At 46.9% G+C, this 21,950-nt stretch overlaps 1 protein-coding gene across 2 annotated transcripts in view; it reads right to left on the reverse strand.

Moving 5' to 3' along the window:
* WAC (WW domain containing adaptor with coiled-coil) overlaps positions 1-21,950 on the reverse strand; it is a 171,014-nt gene that overhangs the window by 109,326 nt on the left and 39,738 nt on the right. For both annotated transcript variants that reach the window (XM_075315521.1, XM_075315520.1), the window contains exon 4: positions 7,737-7,831. In XM_075315521.1, the coding sequence (XP_075171636.1) occupies positions 7,737-7,831 (95 nt within the window). The remainder of the gene's footprint in view (positions 1-7,736; positions 7,832-21,950) is intronic.

The raw sequence follows: 21,950 nt of genomic DNA on the forward strand, positions 1-21,950 counted from the left end.
AGCTACTGCCTCTGGAGGCCGCACAAAGAACTACACTTAAAAGTGTAAGGCCCCTCCCCTTCTGGCTATACACCCTCCCGTAGGAGTACGGATTCCTCAGTTTTAGTACCAAAGCAAGAAGGAGGAAAGCCAATAACAGTTTCAAAAACAAATTCAATCCGATAACAAGATCGGAGAACTTAAGAAACAACATGAACAACATGTGCACCCGAAAAACGAAACCCTAAGAACAAATAGGGCGGGTGCTGGGTCTCCCAATTGGAGCTAGAAGAAAAGGAATTTACGGTAAGTAAACAAAATTCCCTTCTTTTTCGCTCCTAATTGGGAGACCCAGACAGTGGGACGTCCAAAAGCAGTCCCTGGGTGGGTAAAAAGATACCACATGAACGGGCTGTCAGACAGCCCTTTCCTACAGGTGGGCCACCGCCGCCTGAAGGACCTGTCTACCTAGGCTGGCATCTGCCGAAGCGTAGGTATGCACTTGATAGTGTTTGGTAAACGTGTGCAGACTCGACCAGGTAGCCGCCTGGCACACTTGCTGAGCCGTAGCCTGATGCCGCAATGCCCAGGACGCACCCACGGCTCTGGTAGAATGGGCCTTCAGTCCAGATGGAATCGGAAGCCCAGCAGAACGGTATGTGTGAAGAATTGGTTCCTTGATCCACCGCGCCAGGGTGGATTTGGAAGCTTGCGATCCCTTATGCTGACCAGCGACTAGGACAAAGAGCGCATCAGAACGGCGTAGAGACGCCGTGCGAGAAATGTAAATCCTGAGTGCTCTCACCAGGTCCAACAGATGTAAACCCTTTTCAAATTGGTGAACTGGATGCGGACACAAAGATGGCAAAGTGATATCCTGATTGAGATGAAAGGAAGAAACCACCTTGGGAGAAAACTCTGGAATTGGACGCAGTACTACCTTGTCTTGGTGAAACACCAGGAAGGGAGATTTGCAAGATAACGCCGCTAGCTCGGACACTCTTCGAAGAGACGTGACCGCCACAAGAAAAACTACTTTTTGTGAAAGCCGAGAAAGGGAAACCTCTTTCAAAGGCTCGAAAGGCGGCTTCTGGAGAGCAATGAGAACCTTGTTCAGATCCCAGGGTTCCAATGGCCGTCTGTAAGGAGGAACGATATGAGAAACTCCTTGGAGAAACGTGCGTACTTTAGAAAGCCGTGCCAAGCGCTTCTGAAAGAATACGGATAGCGCGGAGACTTGACCCTTAAGAGAGCTAAGCGACAAACCTTTTTCCAACCCAGACTGCAGGAAGGAAAGAAAAATTGGCAATGCAAATGGCCAGGGAGAAAACCCTTGAGCCAAGCACCAAGCTAAGAATATCTTCCACGTCCTGTGATAGATCTTAGCTGAGGATGGTTTTCTAGCCTGTCTCATTGTGGCAACAACTTCATGAGATAAACCTGAGGCCGCTAGGATCCAGGACTCAATGGCCACACAGTCAGGTTCAGGGCCGCAGAATTCAGATGGAAAAACGGCCCTTGAGACAGCAAATCTGGACGGTCTGGTAGTGCCCACGGTTGGCCTACCGTGAGATGCCACAGATCCGGGTACCACGACCTTCTTGGCCAGTCTGGAGCGACGAGGATGGCTCGATGGCAGTCGGACCTGATTTTCCGGAGAACTCTGGGTAACAATGCTAGAGGTGGGAACACATAGGGGAGTCGGAATTGCGACCAATCCTGAACCAAGGCGTCTGCCGCCAGCGCTCGGTGATCGTGAGACCGTGCCATGAAAACTGGGACCTTGTTGTTGTGCCGTGACGCCATCAGATCGACGTCCGGCGTCCCCCAGCGGCAACAGATCTGCTGAAACACGTCCGGGTGAAGGGACCATTCTCCTGCGTCCATGCCCTGGCGACTGAGAAAGTCTGCTTCCCAGTTTTCCACGCCTGGGATGTGAACTGCGGATATGGTGGACGCTCTGCTTTCCACCCACGTCAAAATCCGCCGGACTTCCTGAAAGGCTTGGCGACTGCGTGTTCCCCCTTGGTGGTTGATGTACGCCACCGCCGTGGAATTGTCCGACTGAATCCGAATCTGCTTGCCTTCCAGCCATTGTTGGAAGGCTCGCAGAGCAAGATAGATTGCTCTGATTTCCAGAACATTGATCTGCAGAGTGGACTCTTCCTGAGTCCACGTCCCCTGAGCCCTGTGGTGGAGAAACACCGCTCCCCACCCTGATAGGCTCGCATCCGTCGTGACCACTGCCCAGGACGGGGGAAGGAACGACTTTCCCTGTGACAATGAGGTGGGGAGAAGCCACCAACGCAGAGAGTCCTTGGCAGTCTGAGAGAGGGAGACAGTCCTGTCGAGGGACGTCGATTTCCCATCCCATTGGCGTAGAATGTCCCATTGTAGAGGGCGCAGATGAAACTGCGCGAACGGGACCGCTTCCATTGCTACTACCATCTTCCCTAGGAAATGCATGAGGCGCCTCAGTGAGTGCGACTGGCTCTGAAGGAGAGATTGTACTCCTGTCCGTAGCGAACACTGCTTGTCCAGTGGAAGCTTCACTATCGCTGAGAGAGTATGAAACTCCATGCCAAGATAAGTCAGAGATTGGGTCGGGGTGAGATGAGACTTTGGAAAGTTGATAATCCACCCGAAACTCTGGAGAGTGTCTAGTGCCACCTTCAGACTGTGTTGGCATGCCTCTTGAGAGGGTGCCTTTATAAGCAGGTCGTCTAGATACGGGATGACCGAGTGACCCTGCGAGTGCAGAACAGCTACTACTGCTGCCATGACTTTGGTGAAGACCCGGGGGGCTGTTGCCAGACCGAAAGGTAACGCTACGAACTGCAGGTGTTCGTCGTGTATGACGAAGCGTAGGAAACGCTGATGCTCTGTCGCAATCGGCACGTGGAGATACGCATCTTTGATATCTATTGATGCTAGAAAATCTCCTTGAGACATTGAGGCTATGACGGAGCGTAGGGATTCCATCCGGAACCTCCTGACTTTTACGTGTCTGTTCAGCAACTTTAGATCCAGGACGGGTCGATACGATCCGTCCTTTTTTGGGACCACAAACAGATTGGAGTAAAAACCGTGACCTTGTTCCTGCAGAGGGACGGGGGTCACCACTCCTTCCGCCTTTAGAGCGGCCACCGCCTGCAACAGAGCATCGGCTCGGTCTGGTGGTGGAGAAGTTCTGAAGAAACGAGTTGGCGGACGAGAACTGAACTCTATCCTGTACCCGTGAGACAGAATATCCCTCACCCAACGGTCTTTGACGCGTGACAGCCAAATGTCGCCAAAGTGGGAAAGCCTCCCACCGACCGAGGGTGTGGGAATCGGAGACTGCAAGTCAGGAGGACGCCGTTTTGGCAACGGTTCCTCCGGCTGCCCTTTTTGGGCGTGACTGAGACCTCCAAGAATCTGAGCGTCTCTGGTCTTTTTGAGTCTTTTTTGACGAGGCGAATTGGGACCTGCCCGGTCCTCGAAAGGACCGATAACCAGACTGACCCTTCCTCTGTTGGGGTTTGTTTTGTCTGTGTTGCGGTAAGGATGAGTCCTTACCCTTGGAGTGTTTGATGATTTCATCCAAACGCTCTCCAAACAATCGGTCACGAGAAAAAGGCAAATTGGTTAAGCACTTCTTGGAATGAGAATCTGCTTTCCAATGTCTCAACCACAGGGCCCTACGCAAAACAACGGAGTTGGCTGACGCCACTGCCGTGCGGCTTGTAGCGTCAAGAACAGCATTAATTGCGTACGACGCGAATGCCGCCATTTGCGAGGTCAATGGTGCTACCTGCGGGGCAAATGCACGTGTGACTGAGTCGACTTGCACAAGCCCGGCTGAGATAGCTTGGAGTGCCCATACAGCAGCAAAAGATGGCGCTAACGACGCTCCAATCGCATCATAGATGGATTTCAGCCAGAGCTCCATCTGCCTGTCAGTGGCATCTTTAAGTGCCGCTCCATCTTCAACTGCAACCAAAGATCTAGCTGCAAGCCTGGAAATTGGAGGATCCACTTTTGGACACTGGGTCCAACCCTTGACCACCTCAGGGGGAAAAGGATAGCGTGTATCTTTAAGCCGTTTAGAAAAACGCCTTTCCGGATAAGCGTGGGGTTTCTGGATTGCGTCTCTAAAGTCAGCGTGGTCCAGAAAAGTGCTTAATGTACGCTTAGGATATCTGAAATGGATTCTCTCGTGCTGCGAAGCTGACTCCTCTACAAGAGGAGCTGGTGGGGAAATATTTAACATCTTATTGATGGACGCTACAAGATCATTAACTATGGCGTCACCATCTGGTGTATCTAGATTGAGAGCGGTCCCAGGATCAGAATCTTGATCAGTTACGTCCGCCTCATCACCCATAGATTCATCTTGCTGGGATCCTGACCATTGAGATGAATGTGAAGGTCCCTCATAGCGAGCCCGCTTAGGCTGCCCGGGGCCATCGTCCGAGTCAGAGTCTTCACCCTGAGGTGTATGTGCCCGTCCCGGAGCTTGGAGGTAATTCAGCTGAGGGGGACCAGGGGGCAATGATTGCACAGTGTCCGTGGCCTGAAGTACAGGCCTAGCTCGCAATGTGTCAAGAATTTGTGACATAGTGAGAGACATTCTGTCAGCAAAAGCTGCAAACTCAGTTCCTGTCACCTGGACAGCATTCACAGGTGGTACACCCTGGGTCACGTCCAGCAGAGGTCCCGACTGTGCAAGCGCCGCAGGGGCCGAGCACTGCACACAATGGGGGTCAGTGGAGCCTGCCGGTAGAAAAGTCCCACATGCGGTGCAGGAAGCATATAATGTCTGTGCCTTGGCACCCTTGCGTTTTATGGACGACATGCTGTTGGCTCTCTGCAATGTGAGAGAGTCTATAGCCAAAAGGGCGACCAGCGCTATGCAGTACAAAGTATTTGCAGGAACAAAATACTAATAATACTACTGGCACAAGAGGGGTGAGCCCTGAGGGCTGCTTACCGCCCGCTGAATAGCGGGTAAGAGGCGCAGAATTCCTTGTCTGGGTCTCCCCGGCTCCCCTCTGCAGCTCAGCGTGTCAGCAGGAATGGCTGCCGGCGTCTGTGGAGAGGGGCGGTCCGTGGGAGTTCCTAAACAAAAGTGCGGGAAACAGTGTCCCCTCTGTGCCTACTGTGAGGGCTGGAGTATGTAAAAACGACTCCAGCCCTCAGCGCTGATGCACTGACCAGCGTCCCGCCCCTCTCCTGACTGGCAGGTCTGGGGGCGGGAACGAACGGAAGCAGGCCGCAAAAGCCGGGGACTCGAGTTATCAGCGCGGCCGCCGTAAAAGCGCGGCCCGCGCTGAAGTCCCCGGCGCACCACAAGTGCCAGCCGCGCCGCAGTCCCAGCGGCCGGCGCGACCGTGTCCCAATAGTGTGCCTGCTTCAGCGAAGCTGAATGAGGCCATGGCACAAGCGCCGCAGCGCTGATGTCCCCCGGCGCACTACAACACCCAGCATGCTGCGGTGTGAGCGCCAAATGCACGGGGACACAGAGTACCTTGAGGAAGCAGGGCCATGTCCCTGATGTACTCCGCTCCATCCAGCATCTTCTCCAGGGGCTGTAGATGGAGCACGGTCTCAGTGCCTGGAGACCAGTAAATCCCACTTCACCCAGAGCCCTGTAAAAAGGGATGGGGAAGGAATCAGCATGTGGGCTCCTGCCGCCGTACCCGCAATGGGTACCTCAACCTTACAAACACCTCCGACATATAGTGGGGTGAGAAGGGAGCATGCTGGGAGCCCTGTATGGGCCCTCTTTTCTTCCATCCGACATAGTCAGCAGCTGCTGCTGACTAAAAACAATGGAGCTATGCGTGCGTGTCTGACCTCCTTCGCACAAAGCTAAAACTGAGGAATCCGTACTCCTACGGGAGGGTGTATAGCCAGAAGGGGAGGGGCCTTACACTTTTAAGTGTAGTTCTTTGTGCGGCCTCCAGAGGCAGTAGCTATACACCCACTGTCTGGGTCTCCCAATTAGGAGCGAAAAAGAAAGAGAATTTTTTTTTTTTAATGTTAACTGGGGTCCATCTTATAATGCCAGTGTCCCTCTAACAAATCATATAGGGTATATGTCCCTCATAGCCCCCCATCCTAAAATTAGCCCCGTTAATCTGGATATGGCCCCCTTATATTGAATATAGCCCCCTTGTGATGGCACACGTTCCCCTGTGCTGCCTATGGTCCCCTATAGATTGCACACGTTCCCCTGTTAGATAACGCCCCCATGCTGCTGCCCATGGCCCCTATAGATCGCACAAGTCCCCCTGTGTTAGATATCGCCCCCATAGTGCTGCCCATGGCCCCTATAGATCGCACAAGTCCCCCTGTGTTAGATATCGCCCCCATAGTGCTGCCCATGGCTCCTATATAGATCGCACAAGTCCCCCTGTGTTATATATCGCCCCCATAGTGCTGCCCATGGTCCCTATAGATCGCACAAGTCCCCCTGTGTTAGATATCGCCCCCATAGTGCTGCCCATGGCCCCTATATAGATCGCACAAGTCCCCCTGTGTTAGATATCTCCCCCATAGTGCTGCCCATGGTCCCTATAGATCGCACAAGTCCCCCTGTGTTAGATATCTCCCCCATAGTGCTGCCCATGGCCCCTATATAGATCGCACAAGTCCCCCTGTGTCAGATATCGCCCCCATGCTGCTGCCCATGGCCCCTATAGATCGCACAAGTCCCCCTGTGTCAGATATCGCCCCCATAGTGCTGCCCATGGCCCCTATATAGATCGCACAAGTCCCCCTGTGTTAGATATCGCCCCCATAGTGCTGCCCATGGTCCCTATAGATCGCACAAGTCCCCCTGTGTTAGATATCTCCCCCATAGTGCTGCCCATGGCCCCTATATAGATCGCACAAGTCCCCCTGTGTCAGATATCGCCCCCATAGTGCTGCCCATGGCCCCTATAGATCGCACAAGTCCCCCTGTGTCAGATATGGCCCCTAGGCTGCTGCCCAAAGTAAAATAAAACCCTCTTTCCTTATCTCCTCCAGCGTTTATCTCCCTCCTGTCTGGCTCCGTGCTTCTGTTCTTCCACTTCCTGGTTCTCAGTGCGGTCATGTGATCGGCACAGCAGGCTGAGCTCTCTGCCTGATCACACTGGAAGCAGGGACACAGGGAGAAACGCTGCAGGGGTAAGTAAAGCTTTTTTATTTTAGAATGAGCAGCAGCCTGGGGGCCAAATCTAACACAGGGGGTGGGCATGTGCGATCACACTGGGACGCAGGCTCATATATGCACCGCTGCCCCAGCCCCTCACTGCGTGCGATTTCAGCACCATTGGAGATGGACAGCGGCTGTGCATATTATATGAGCGGGTGCAGGAGATCAAAGGCTGCAGCCGCAGCGTTCCCCTGTGCTCCAGAGCTGCTGCCCCCACCTCCCCTGGACGCTGCAGTGTACATTATATATATATACATACATACATATACACACCCCCCCCCGTATATTCGGCTTATAAGACGCACCCCCTACTTTCCCCCAAAATTTGGGGGAACAAAAGTGCGTCTTATAAAGCGAAAAATACGGTATATATATATATATATATATATATATATATATATATATATATATATATATATATATATATATATATATATATAATTAATTATCAGGGAGTTAAATGACAAAACAAATTTTGCATAACTTTTGATGCACAAAATGACAGTGAAACTGCAATTCTACATCCAAAACAGCAGAAATAAAGCATTCGCCATTACTAATAACTGTAACTTACAGAATCACTCGTCTTGCTTGGAGTAGAAGAATGTGAATTTGAGCTATGAAGAGCACTGTGGTTATGTGAATTTTCTTGTGGAGAAAAACTGGTCCCTAGAAACAAAGCAAAACTCGTTAGTCCAAATATCAGCGCCATTCATTCCTACAGAAAGTCTCAAAAGCAACGCAAACAATACAATGAAACTCCCGAGACCACCACCCAACTCACCACCAGAGAAGAGGCGAGCGAAGGCTGGTGTGGGGTCTGCATTTACAGTACAGAATATGGAACTGCAGATTATACTTTAGACCAGCTAAGCTCTTAAGATAGCCATTAAATTGTACTTTATAGTATGAGCGCTATGTATTTATTTCCCCCAGCTCATACACAGTCTTATACACAAGCTTAGTTACATGCCAAACTACCACAACCTGCTCTGTATTAATTGGGAGTCTGTATTTAACCTAATTCCCCATAGGACGACTGCATAGATTGGGGGGGGGAAACACCCATACTCACCCTCCCCAGGTCCAGCGATGCTTCTTTGCTGCCACCCAGTCTTTCTTTACACATTACAACAGTGATATCTCAAGACTCTCCCATATGAGCACTGCAGCCAATCAAAGATTACAGTAATGATTTCAGTGTAGGTGGCACAAGCCGCCAGAATCTTTATTGCCTGCAGCGGTCATGTGCGCTGTACTTGTGGTGGTACCACTTCAGATAATAAATGTAAAACAAACAATAAGAACAATAATATTGCCCCTAAGCAGCATCTAAAGAACGTGACATGCTAAAATGCATCTCTCAAACCTCCACAGCAGCAATTACTTAAAATCAAAAAGGTTTCAAAAATATATAAGAACAGCTTTAAAAGTTGTATTTACAGCATTACAGAGCAGCCGGTTAAGTAATCCGAAAAGTCCACCTGCCCCAGCCACAGAAGAACAGCTCTGCAGCACAAACTTCTCTATAAATAAATAAAAAAAATGCATGCAAGCCTGTGCAGAGAACGGATGTATATTTGTGGAATCGCTTTTACGTACTTGACCATGCTCATAGATTAAGACTACTGGTATCGGACTAGTAATAAGCCTCGTAGCCTGTGCCAAACCCTCCTCCTGCCTGTGAGAAGCCAAGCCTCGAAGCTCTTAGTTGCAGCACTGGGTCCTAAACAAGCCCTCCAGACCACCCCTGACCGCTTTCTATGTGCTGTAATAGGCAGAGAGCAGTCAGTAGCCGATGGGCAGGGTAACCCACAGATCAAATACCGAGCACTAACACATTTGTATATCCAGGACCAGTCTGTATCCCATTACTAAAAAAAGCAAACAACTACGATAAATTAAAAACCCAATTGCGTTGGGCAGTAAATTGACCAAAAGATTTCTCGGACAGAGGTTGATTTTTTAGTCATTGGTTACACCTTGTAGAATAAGGCCTAAACCACACGACGAGAAAAACGATGCGAGTGGAGTGCGATAAAACATCGCATTCCACTCGTACCAATTCTAGCCTGTTTGTCAGCGCACATGAGCGATTCATTTCTCAGCCCTAATCGGACCAAGAAAACAATCGCAGCATGCTGCAACTGTAATGCGAGACTCATTTCTCTCGCACCCATCCAAGTGTATGGGGCGAGAGCGAAATCGCACTGCACTCAGTACTCCGGTGTACCACGAGTGCAGGGCGAGAATCCCAATAGCCGGCTAAGGAGGAGAGAGGGGGAGAAATCCCTCCCTCCCTCCCCTCCTCAGTGCCGGCCCTCTCCTCCTCCGCAGCGGCCTGCCCCCCGCAGCTGAGGTCCGCTCACACAATCGGACCTCAGTCGCAGGGACACTCGCATGACACTCGGCTCCCACTGTGCTGCAAGCATGAGCAGAGTGTCATGCAAGGATCGCAGTAGATCCCCGTGTGGCCCCAGCCATATATAAACATTTGCCAACATGGTTTTTTTTCAGACAATGAAAGAGGAAGGAAGATGAATATACAAAAATAAATTTACAATAGTAGCAACATTTAACTAAGTTAATGAAAACAAACTGAGCTACTACATTGCCGACCGGCACTTGTTTTACCAGCTGATACAAAAACGATTACATTTACAAAACAAATTCCATTTTAGTTATGAAGCCCAAAACTGTAGGATTCAGACTGTTCCTAAATGTTTCAGGAGGATGAAAATAGCAGCGTCCTTCTGCTCGGCCAGTTCTTTCTCTCCTGCTTCAAGCTCAGTGTCCTGCTATAAAGCTGTCAGGGGCCCGGAAACGGGCAAGGGCCCGGAAAAGGGCAAGGGCCCGGAAAAGGGCAAGGGCCAAACAACATTAGTAGACTGATCAGAATGTTTTTTTGAGTTCTGCGTCAGCCCTGCTCTGTGCCCAGTTCAAAACCTTTTGGGGCCGAGTGAGGAAATCCATTTTGCTGGTTCCCAATACTGCTCCTCAGTCAGACTGAAACCTCTTCTAACGTCACTTAGACGTCCATGTATAACGCAGTTTGTTCAGTCATCTGATTGAAATGTACCAGCAATTGGCTGCATCCTGAAATATGTGACGGTTGCCAATTTAGACAAACTCTTCGAGAACTCAAACCCCTTGGAGAGACCGATTTATATTTTACCATCAACATAGCTGTATGAAAGGTTTGATTTTTAATGGACAAGTTTCAGTTTTGAATGAATCCCTTCACTATATAAAAATAAGAAAAAAAACAAGCGAGATGAAGAAAATCTTTTCATTTGCTCTACAGACAATATATTAGAGAGTAACACGATTCAACAAGAACCAAGAGGAGTAAGGTACCTGCTCACAAGCTATGGAAGGAATATGAGGAAATAGGGGAGGCACAGAAGGTAAATGGTAAAAAGTGATTTTATAGTATGGTCCGGCCATCAATATAATAAATAGGGAATTCACATAATGCAGCACGAACTGGTCATCAGTCAATATGTGTACAGATACAGAGTGCTATTAAGTGCATGGGGAGTGTATACAGATGATACAAGGGATCAGATTTGAATTTTTTTTAAAATGTATCTTTAGGGAGCGCTTAAAACTGTGGGTTTTATGAATTAAGCGAATTGTTCTAGATAGAGCGTTCCAGAAAATTGGCGCATTTCGAGAAGAAGTCTTAGAGATAGGAGTGGGGGGTGGGGGGGGGGTAGTTCGGATTATTGAGGATGTCAGTCTCAGGTCATTAAAGCGAACAGAGGGCACGGGTAGATTGACAGAGATGAGGAAGGAGATGTAGGACGGTGCATGACTGTGGAGAGCTTTGTGGGCAAGAATGATACGTTTACCATATTTTTCGGATTATAAGACACGCTTTTCCTCCTAAAAATTTAGGAAGAAAATGAGGGGCGAGTCTAAAAATCCAAATATTGCTTTACCTGGGGGGCCTGTCTGTGCGGCGATCTGGTGCGTTTGGATGGCCGAGTGCCTATGGCTGCGTGCGTGCGGGCGGCAGCCGGGTGCCTGTCGGTGCCGGCTGCCTCTCTGTGCGGGTGGGTGGCTGTGTGGCAGGTTTCCCAGTGCGTCCACAGTCCCAGTTTCCAATGGTGGCGCCAGGAGACAGCGCGTGCGAAGATGGCGCCCTTGGATGAGAGCTTTATCTGTGTATGCGCCGCTCCGGGCGCTATCATTTGAACCGGAACCGCGGACACACTGGGACACTCACCGCACCGTTCTGCTGCACCACTCACCCGCCGTTGCTACCACTACTGATCCGCCGCACATGCCGCCACAGACGCCGCCGCCGCGTCTGCCTCCATGGACGCCGCCGCACCTGCCGCCAATGACGCCGCCGCACCTGCCGCCAATGACGCCGCCGCACCTGCCGCCAATGACACCGCCGCACCTGCCTCCAATGACGCCGCCGCACCTGCCGCCAATGACGCCACCGCACCTGACAGCAGAACCTCTGCCTCCTGTGACCCGCTTCACCACCACTGCTGCCCCCCCTCCGGTAAGACAACACTAAGACAACACCAGAGTATAAGACTGACCCTATTTTTATTTTATTTTTTTACCTTTTTTCTCTCTAAATTTGGGGTGCGTCCTATAATCCGGTGCATCTTATAAAGCGAAAAATACGGTATATTGGAATCTGTAGCAAATGGGCAACCAGTGCAATGGCTGGAACAAGGTGGAGGCATCGGTGTAGCGGTTGAAAAGAAATATGATCCTGGCTGCGGCTTTCAGAATAAATTGGGAGGGGAGAGCTTTGTAGGAAGGAGACTGATTAGCAGAGCGTTCCAATAGTCCAGCTGACAATTAGAGCGACAGTTCTTTGCAGAAAAGGTTGAATTGTACAGATGTTTTTGACGTGGAGATGACATGGGTGAGTGATCGGATGTAGGCAGTGAAGGAGAGATCTGAGTTAAATATAACCCCAACTTTACACATAGTTTTTTAAAATTGGGAAATATAAAAAAAAACAAAAAACTATCGGTTTATCAGCTTACTCTAAGAGCCACAACTTATTTTTCGGCCGCTAGTTGTATAAAGTCTTGTGCTGGATAAGCTCTAGTTTTTATTGGTACACTTTTATTACCGTTTGGGGTAGATGAGTCGCATCTCTATTTTTGTTCACTTTTTTTTATATGGGAAAAAAACATTTTTTATTAATTCAGACAGCTGTGCAAGTGGAGATTTTCCCCCATTTTTGATAGCCAGTTAGGGTAAAGCAGACCGCTGCAGCCTACGTACCACAGATGGCAGCTTTACCTTGGCTGGTAATCCAAAACAGAGTGCACCCCATGCTGGGTTATTATTTTTTTTTTTTTATTGTAACTTAAAAAAACAAAACAAAGTGGTGTGCCCCCCCCCCCCCCCCCAAATGGACTACAAGACAGGGTGAAACAGACGGCTGGGGTCTGGAATTCTCCGGGTGTAGTAGGCTGCAGCCACTCCAGAAGTGGCGCTCATCCAGGGTAATGTAAGGAGTTGATGCCTGCTGTGTAATGTCAGCTGGCATCAAGCCCAGGGGTTCTAAATGTTGAAGCGTCTATCACATACCGGACATTACTAAGCCAATGAGTGATAAAAACATAAGACAAAAAAAAAATTATTTTAAAAAATAATCCAACACATTCCCACTTTCACCAATTTATTTAAAAAAAAAAAATCCCAATCCTGGCTGCCGCAATACATTTTGGAGGTCCCACGAGAATTCAGTCTTCCAGCATATGGGGGCACATGCCCCATGTCCTGGAAGTGCATGCATTCCATGTGAGGAGTGTGCCTGCAGTGACCTCAGTGAGATTGCTGCAGGCACACTTCCCGGGTCACACAGAGGGCAGTATCCTCAATGACATCACCGGCTCTCTCTTCATGTGCCTGCCATTTTTTACAGAAGAAGAGGAGGAGAAGGAGAAGGAGGGGCAGCGGGGGACTCAGCAGGGGGGGGGGGGGGTGAACTTTGGCAGCAGAGGACACTTCTATCCCATTTGACATATCTGATCATGTCAGATAGGAGAGAAATCATTCTTTATCGGCAATGTGTTTTACTTTCACATGATCACTAATATAGGGTGATGTATAATGGGGATCACGTGACCAGAAACCGGAAAAAAATGTCAGATCGTGAGCTCCGCGGTCTCAGCTACTCCCGATAGCCGAGACCCTAGAAATTTTTCGACTCTGGTGGGCGCTATACCCTTATTCCTGAGCGCTATTAAAAAGCGGCGCTATGGAATAAGGCCGCTTAACTCCGGCTATTAAAAGGCGTATCGTTAGTGGGTTAAAGCCCAAAATATCAGAAAGATGTGGAAAGTATCAAAATCAGAGAACAAAAGCAAATGGGTAAAAGATAAAAAATAATCATCTTCCAAAACGATCTTGATACAAGGTATGTGACTTGAAGCTGTGATAATCCGATCACTATTGCTGTACAGAGCATCAGCGCTGCTCTATAGAGCAAAAAAAACAATGTCCTATGAACACCGGCCCGTTTATAAGATTGTGATGACAGGCACAGGGGTCTTCAGCAGACCCCTGGCTGTCATGAAAACGCCTCGTGCAGCTACGAAGGAAATAGTTCCACGTGTGTTAATCGTTCAAGGAGCTTTGTTTACGCGTTTCAGGCCTGTACCAAACCCTCTATCAAAAATCAACTTAACCAAGGAGTTGAGACACCAGACAATCACGCATCCAGAAACAGCCAGCCTATTCTGTATGGACGATTGTCCGGAGTCCCAACTCATAAGTTCAGTTTTGAGAAAGGGTTCGGTATGAGCCTAAACTACGTAAATAAAAGCTACCTGAAGCATTGCCACACGTGGATCTACTACTCTCATAGCAGCGCGGTCTACCAGAACATCAGCTTCCTACTTCTCCTAATCTATGTGCAGATGATTTTCCTTTCTCTGCAGACGTGACAGCAACAGCTGAATAATCTAGGAACATTTATTGGGGTTATGATACGATATAATCAGGGGAGCAACATCAGATCAGCGGAGAAGAAGGGGAGCGATGGTGACGTCTGGTATCACCACCAATCAGATGCTATCTGCCATGGCAGTGGACGCCAGATGTGAAAAACGTACCGGGCAGAACCCAGCAGCTCCATACATTGTATAGTGGGCGCTGCCGAAAATAATACCTCATCCATATTCACTTGATCATCAGTATCGAAGTCCCGGACTTCAGGAATAAAGTGTTCACGAACAAATAAAAAGTGAGATCAACGGGCTGCAACCGGAAATGTGTTGGTGAAGGGACGAGAAGCACATTTAGGAAATATTTCACTGAAAGAGTAGCAGATGCTTGGAGCAAATTTCCACGTGATGTAGTAATTTAAACAATATAAACTACCGTATTTTCCGGCGTATAAGGCTATGTGCCCACGCTAGAATGTCCCTGCGGATTTTTTTGCCTGAAAATCCGCGACTTTCGCGGCAAATCCGCACCCGCGGATTTGCCACGGATTTTTTTTTTTTTTTTCCCCATTCAAAGCCAAAAATCCGCACCAAATCTGCACCAAACAATTGACATGCTGCAGATTTTTCCGGATCAAAATCCGCGGCAAATCCGCCGCGGAAAAATCCGCAGCATGGGCACAGCATTTCCAAAATGCCATTGAAATGGCTTGGAAGTGCTGCTGCTGCAGATTTTCGGCAAATCCGCGGTAAATCCGCGGTAAATCCGCGGTAAATCCTGTAGCGTGGGCACATAGCCTAAGACGACTTTTTAACCCCTGAAAATCTTCTCAGAAGTTAGGGGTTGTCTTATATGGCGGTGCACGGTGCCGTCATGGCTTTACACACAATAAAAGATATTCTCACCTCTCCTCCGTGCCCGCGCTGCCTCCAGCTGCTTCTTCCAGACCGCAGACACAGACTCCTCTGTGATAACGTGCGCTGCAGGATGTCGTCATGGCTTTACAGCGCCACAAAGCATTCAACTGCAGTAAAGCCATGATGACATCCTGCAGCGGCCGATCCGTTCACGCTATCACGGAGGGGTCTGTGTGCGGACTGCAAAAAGCAGCTGGAGGCTCCGCGGGCACGGAGGAGAGGTGAGAATATCTTTTAGTGTTTGTAAACAACTGCATGATAGGGGAAAGAAGGGAACAAGCAGGAGCATGTTATTAAAACAATGGAGACATTACTGCAAAGGACATTACAGCAGGGCACATTACAGCAGGACAACATTATTAAACAATGGGTTCATTACTGCACGGGACATTATAGCAGGGAATTTCACTAAACGATGGGCACATTACTTGGGTCGGCTTACACTCGAGTATATACGATAGATCCCAAACTATATTTTATCTGGAAAAGTTGCGGGTCGTCTTATACGCCGGAAAATACGGTATGTAAGATTAAATGGATTAGATGCGACTGCAACTTTCTGCTGATCATTTTGTCTGTTGGTAAAAAAAATAAAAAAAAATAAAAAAGTTACAAAAAATGAACAGAATATTCCAGTGGGGTAGAAACTGAGTACCTAGTTGCTTTCCTATCCTTTCAATGGTTCCCTTTTATGCCAAGCATACAGCATACGGGTGAGCTCTGCAGTGGTTAGAAGCGGAAGGTGACCCCGTGCCGACAGGTTTCTAATAATTGATCAATTTGACAATGTATCTGTGCAGGTATGAGGCAAGGCAATCAAGTCACCATAACCGAACGGGAAAACCTGGGAGGCTACGTTCCCACCAGCAGCTTTTGGTGAGAACTTATTTTCGCTACATTTAAAACGCAGTCTTACCATTCCAGCAAAGTGGCCGGGATTTATAAAAATCCTGCCCAATGTGCTTTTTCACGCTGCATAAAATGACCCAAGGTGCGTTTTTCCAATAATCAGCATGTCAATTTTTTCCGCGGGTGTGCAGTTTTCTGTGCCCATGTTCCGCAGACTTGTATTAAGTGCAAAACAATTCACAGAAAAAAGCACATCCGCTAGGGCATTTCCGAGATGGAAGGGCATAAAAAAAAAAAAAAAAAAATAATTAAATAAATAAATAAATAAAACACGTAATCCACACCTAAGAATGTTAAGGTTTTGTCAAACACCAGTTTAAAAAAAACAAAAAGCAGCTTTATTTTAACCCCTTTACCCCTGGGCAATTTTCCATTTATTTTTTTTTTGCTCCCCTTTTTCCAAGAGCCGTAACTATATTTTTCCATTAATCTGCCTTATTTTTTGCAGGTTTAAGTTTTACCATAAAGTGTACTGGAAAACGGCAAACAAATTCAAAGTGCAAAAAAAAAAAAAAAAAGCGTGATTACACTATTGTTTTTGGGATAGTTTATTCACACTGTTCAATATATGTTAAAACTTGTGTTGGTGTGATGCCTCACGTCAGTGTGAGTTCGTAGACACCAAACATACCTTTACTTTCATCTAAAAAGTTTAAAAAAAAAAAAAAAATAGAAATTTGTCCAAAAAAATGGCGTCTTTTTTGCACCATTTTCCATGATCCAAAGTGTTCTCATTTTTCGGGATCTATGGCTCAGTGACTGCTTGCTATTTGCGTCTTGCGCTGACGTTTTTAACAGTACCATTTTGCGCAGAAGCACCGTTTTAATCGCCTGTTATCGCATTTTACACAAAATTCATGGCGACCTAAAAACGTAATCTTGGCATTCGGATTTTTTTTCCGCTACGTCGCTTACCGATCAGATTGATTTAATATTTTTAGAAAAAAAATCAGGCATTTCTGAACGCAGCGATACCAAATGTATTTTTTTAACCCTTTAATTTTCAATGGGGCGTAAGGGGGTTGATTTGAACTTAAGTTTTATTTTTTTTTAAACTTTTTTTTCACTTTTTTTTTCATTTTACTAGACCCCCTAGGGGACTATAAGGATCAGCAGTCTGATCGCTCATTCTTTCTTGTAGATCAGAGTTGCATTGCTCCCCTATCACAGGGCCCTCTGCTGGCTGTAAGAGGAACTGACCCTTGATAGCTACAGGAGTCACCACATGAACCTGTGCTACCATGGCAACCATCAGATCCACTTGATCACATCACATGACTTCAGATGGAGCCGGGTAAGTGAATACTTACCGCGGCCAGCATGTACAGCGCGCTGTAAGGGGTTAACAGGCACAAGTGGGTAACCAATACACTTGTGCTTGATAGCCGCACATGTCAGCTGCTCAAATCAGCTGACATGTGCAGCAAGCAGGGATTAACCTGTCACGATCTATGACGTACCCAGTATGTCATGTGTCGTGAAGAGGTTAAAAGCATGAGACCAAAAAGATAAAAAATGAAATATAAAAAAAAAACCTAATTCCTATAACAGGAGCAGAAATGGTGCTAAACTTCCTCATCAAAAGCTCATTGTGGGTATGTAGCCTATGAGTAATAAGCTACAGGAACCTCTACAAGGGCCATTTGTATGCAGCCCAGTAGTCACAAAGGCTGTGTCACCTTCACACAAGTCACTTTTTTATGTCTATCAGCCATCGTCTGCTAGGACAGATGTGGGATTAGTGTGAGTCAGGGGCCCAACGTCTGACGAAACTAAGTCATATGTCGTAAAAGGGTAAAAACCTTTTAAAATGGTCACTAAATATATTCTGCCCTTTTGTAGCAGATATATGCAAGTAGTTTAAGAGGCTATGCAGCAAGTGTCATTTTTGACACAACTTACAAAGAAAAAAAAAAAAAAAATCACGGGATGTTTGGAACGAAAACTAACTGGACCCCATTATAGTAAATGGTACCCTTTGGCACTTTTTTTATTTGCATCTATCCTAATACTGATGCATCTTTTGCAGATGTTCCATTTGTCTGAACCAAAGATTGAGCGAGAAAACTGAACATTTATGCAAACTCCGGCTTATCTAGCGGATTACTTTTCAAAAATGTTGCAAATTCACAAGAGCTTCTCTTCCTGATGGCTCTCTGCTTTTCTCCTCCCTCCCCACATTATCAGAGATAGCATGGAGGATGGGGAGGCTGTACTATGGAAGGGGGGAGGAAGCATGTACAGACTCAGGGAGGGCAAAGTAAACAGGCAATAGGAGGATGAATAGGAAATAAGTACAAGAGCGGTGCTGGTACAGGCCAAATAAAAAAAGTAAAGACCGCAGCACCGTGGATGCACGCAGACATCATATCCAGCCTATATTACTGAGAGAAATACTCACCAGAAAAATCTGAAGCTTAGAACTCAGACAGCAAAATATATATCATATGAAGGAATGAAGAAAAACTTTGTATTCACCTTTATTAAATAAAATTTGCACCAACAAAATAATTTTTTCATGTCAAGTATCCACAGTATTTAAAATAGAACAGTCAGCAAAATAGCCGATTACAGGCAGGGGCTTAAATGGCATGGCACTTCGGGGTTAATACTAGAAACAGTCTGGCTTCTGTTTTGTATTTATTTATTTTCCAAAACTGAACGTGTACTTGTGAACACATCTTGGTGATTTGTTGATAAATCCAAAAATATATATAATATAAAATCTCTCCCTCTTTCTATATCTAATCTATGTATCTTTAAAGTGCAATGAGCACCATAACAAAAATTAAAATTCCAAGTTCTCCATAAAATAAAAAATCCTAATAGCTCAGTTAACGAAATAAAGTCTTGGAATATACGGTATGTTAACAAAAACAAAAAAGGGGTCAGATTCACTGTTTGGGGGAAGAGACTTGCACATTTTGGGCCTTCAAAACCAACAACTTTTTTTTCCGTTTTCTGTCACATTTCAGGCGCTATAGTATCTTTCTTTTTCTATCAAAATACCTGTAAGAGGGCTTGGGGGTTTATTTTTGAGCAGTTCTATAGGACAGTAGCAGGATTTGGGGGTACAGATAAGTTGACAAATTTTATTATTTTTTAACTCTTCATAGGTAGAGATCTAATATATATAATAAAATTAAAAAAAAAAAAAAAAAAACACGTCTTGAGGTTGCTATTTCCGAGTTACCTTTATTCTGTGAGCACAATCCTATGCAATAGAAAATTCTTGACACATACATATACACACAAAAATATAAATGCAACACTTATTTCTGCTCCGATTTTTCCATCAGCTCAGATCTAAGATCTAAGACTCTATTTATACAAAAGGCCTTTTTCTCAAATACTGTTTTCAATTTTGTGTAAATCTGTTAGTGATCACTTCTTTGCGGAGATAATCCATCCACCTCACAGGTGTGGCATATCAAGATGCTGATTATACAGCATGATTATTGCACAGGTGTGCCTTAGGGGTACTTCTCATATAACAAGATCGTTTGCGAGATCACTGCTGAGTCACAGGTTTTGTGACGTAATAGGGGTCTCACCAGCGATCTCGTTATGTGTGACACTAAGCAGCGACCTGGCCCCTGCTGTGAAATCGCTGATCGTTACACACTGTTCTGGTCCATTTTCTTCAAAGTTGATGTTCTGCTGGGCAGGACACATCGCTGTGTTTGACACCTACCAACAACCTCCTATACAGGTCGCTCATCGTTATACAGGTTGCTGATCGTTACTGTGTCGTTGGTAAGGTCTGTGTGACATCTCACCAGCGACCTCCCAGCAACTTACTAGCGGTCCTTATCAGGTCGCATCGTTTTTGGGATCACTGGTAAGTCATTAAATGTGACGGGGGGGGCCTTAGGCGGACCACAATAAAAGGCCACTCTATAATGGGCAGTTTTATCACACAGCACAATGCCACAGATGTCGAAAGTTCTGGTGGAGCAGTCGTCATGCTGACTGCAGGAATGTCACCAGAGCTGCTGTTGCCCGTGAATTGAATGTTCATTTCTCTACCATACGTGGTCTCCAAAGGCATTTCAGAGAATTTGGCAGAACATCCAACCGGCCTCACAACCACAGACCACGTGTAACCGCACCAGCCCAGGACCTCCACATCCAGCATCTTCTCCTCAAAGATCATCTGAGGCCGGGCCCCAGGACAGCGGCTGCAACAATCAGTGCAAAACCAAAGAATGTCTGCACAGACTGTCAGAACCGTCTCAGGGAAGCCCCTCTGCTGCTCCTCCTCCTCATCGGGGGTCTCCACCTGACTGTGGTTCTTCATCTTAACTGACTTCAGTGGCTTAATACTCCTGTTCAATAGTGTCCGGCACAGTGGAGAAATGTTCTCTTCACGGATGAATCCCGGTTTTCACTAAACAGCGCAGATGGCAAACATACATTGTGTAAGGCAACGTGTGGGTGAGCAGTTTGTTGAGATCAATGTTCTGAATCAGGTGGCCCATGGTGGCGGTGGGGTTATAGTATGGACAGGCGTATATTATGGACAATGAAAACAGGTACATTTTATTGATGCCATTTTGAAAGCAGAGAGATACAGGGACAAGATCCTTAAGCCATTGTTGTGCCTCATCCACAACCTTCACCTCAGTGCAGCTGATAATGCACGGCCTCTTGTTGCAAGGATCTGTACACAATTCCTGGAAGCTGAAAAAATTCCAGTTCTTGCATGGCAGCTTGTTGAGTGACAGCAGCTGAGGAGCAGATAATATATTCATAGTTATCCCCTCCCCCTGTTAGAATTAGCATAAGTATTATACGAACGATTCACTGTCTTTTTCAGGACCTGTGTGAGGTCATACCCATGTGACCTTGTATTCAGCTTTCTTAGTTGAGGCCCCGCCCATTCTGGTCACATGGATATGACCTCACACAGGTCCTGAAAAAGACAGTGAATCGTTCGTATAATACTTATGCTAATTTTAACAGGGGGAGGGGATAACTATGAATATATGATCTGCTCCTCAGCTGCTTTCAGTCAACAAGCAACTAATTTTATAAACTTTCTTTCTTGGATTTCAAAACCTAAACATCAGAGCTGACCACTACAGGTATGTATAGACTCAGCCGGATAGTGCCCGTATAGCACTGGCTTTAGCTTATATAGGGAAATCCTGGTGATTGGTGCGCTTTAAGACTGTGTGTGCAAACTGCACATTTGTTTCTCCAAGGGAAGAATGCAGGGACCTACAGAAAAGAAGTCACATGCTGCTTCTATTTGCTGCAGAAAAACTGCAGCAAAACCTGTAAGGAAAAAAGAAGCAACAAGTGCACAGGATTTCAGATTTCTCAGACTTTGCTGGAGAAGGACTGACTAAAGTTTATAAACAAAGTGTACCAAAATCATATAAAAAAAAAAAAGCAGTGTGCGCACAGAGCCTTATACTGATAATCCCAACTTGAGACTCCAGACTAGAATAGGGCCATCAGACTTGGGGTAATTACGTCCATCTTACCACTCCAGCTAGGAATATTGATTGCGATACTGAAGGTTTATCAGTCATTATCTACAAAACCGCCTACCAGGAGGACTAACTGGACTTATGGGTTTTTTGGCTTTCCCCAACCACTTCAATCTTACAACTCTACCCAGGAAGATAAACTAGATCATAGAGGTTTATCAACCTTATGTTATGTGCGCACGTGTGCGTAATTCAAGCAGCTACGCTGCGCTTTGTAGTGCAGCGTAACTGCATGCGTCCTGCGTCCCCTGCACAGTCTATGGAGATTGTGCAGGGGCCGTGCGCACGTGGCGTCTTAGAGCGCAGCACTTCGGCTGCTGCCCAAAGCGCTGCGTTCAAGAAGTGACATGTCACTTCTTCCGTGCGCTTTGCCGGCAGCTCCTGCTCTGTCTATGGCAGGAGCTGCAGGCAGAGCGCACGTTCTCGCCGGCACCATGCGCTTCAGAACGGAGCTTTTCAGCTGCGCTCTGAAGCACACCTTTTAGGTGCCGTGCAGAGCGCACACGTGCGCACATAGCCTAAATGTTAAAT

This window comes from Anomaloglossus baeobatrachus, chromosome 6 (genome assembly GCF_048569485.1).
Source record: "Anomaloglossus baeobatrachus isolate aAnoBae1 chromosome 6, aAnoBae1.hap1, whole genome shotgun sequence".
Lineage (NCBI taxonomy): Eukaryota > Metazoa > Chordata > Amphibia > Anura > Aromobatidae > Anomaloglossus > Anomaloglossus baeobatrachus.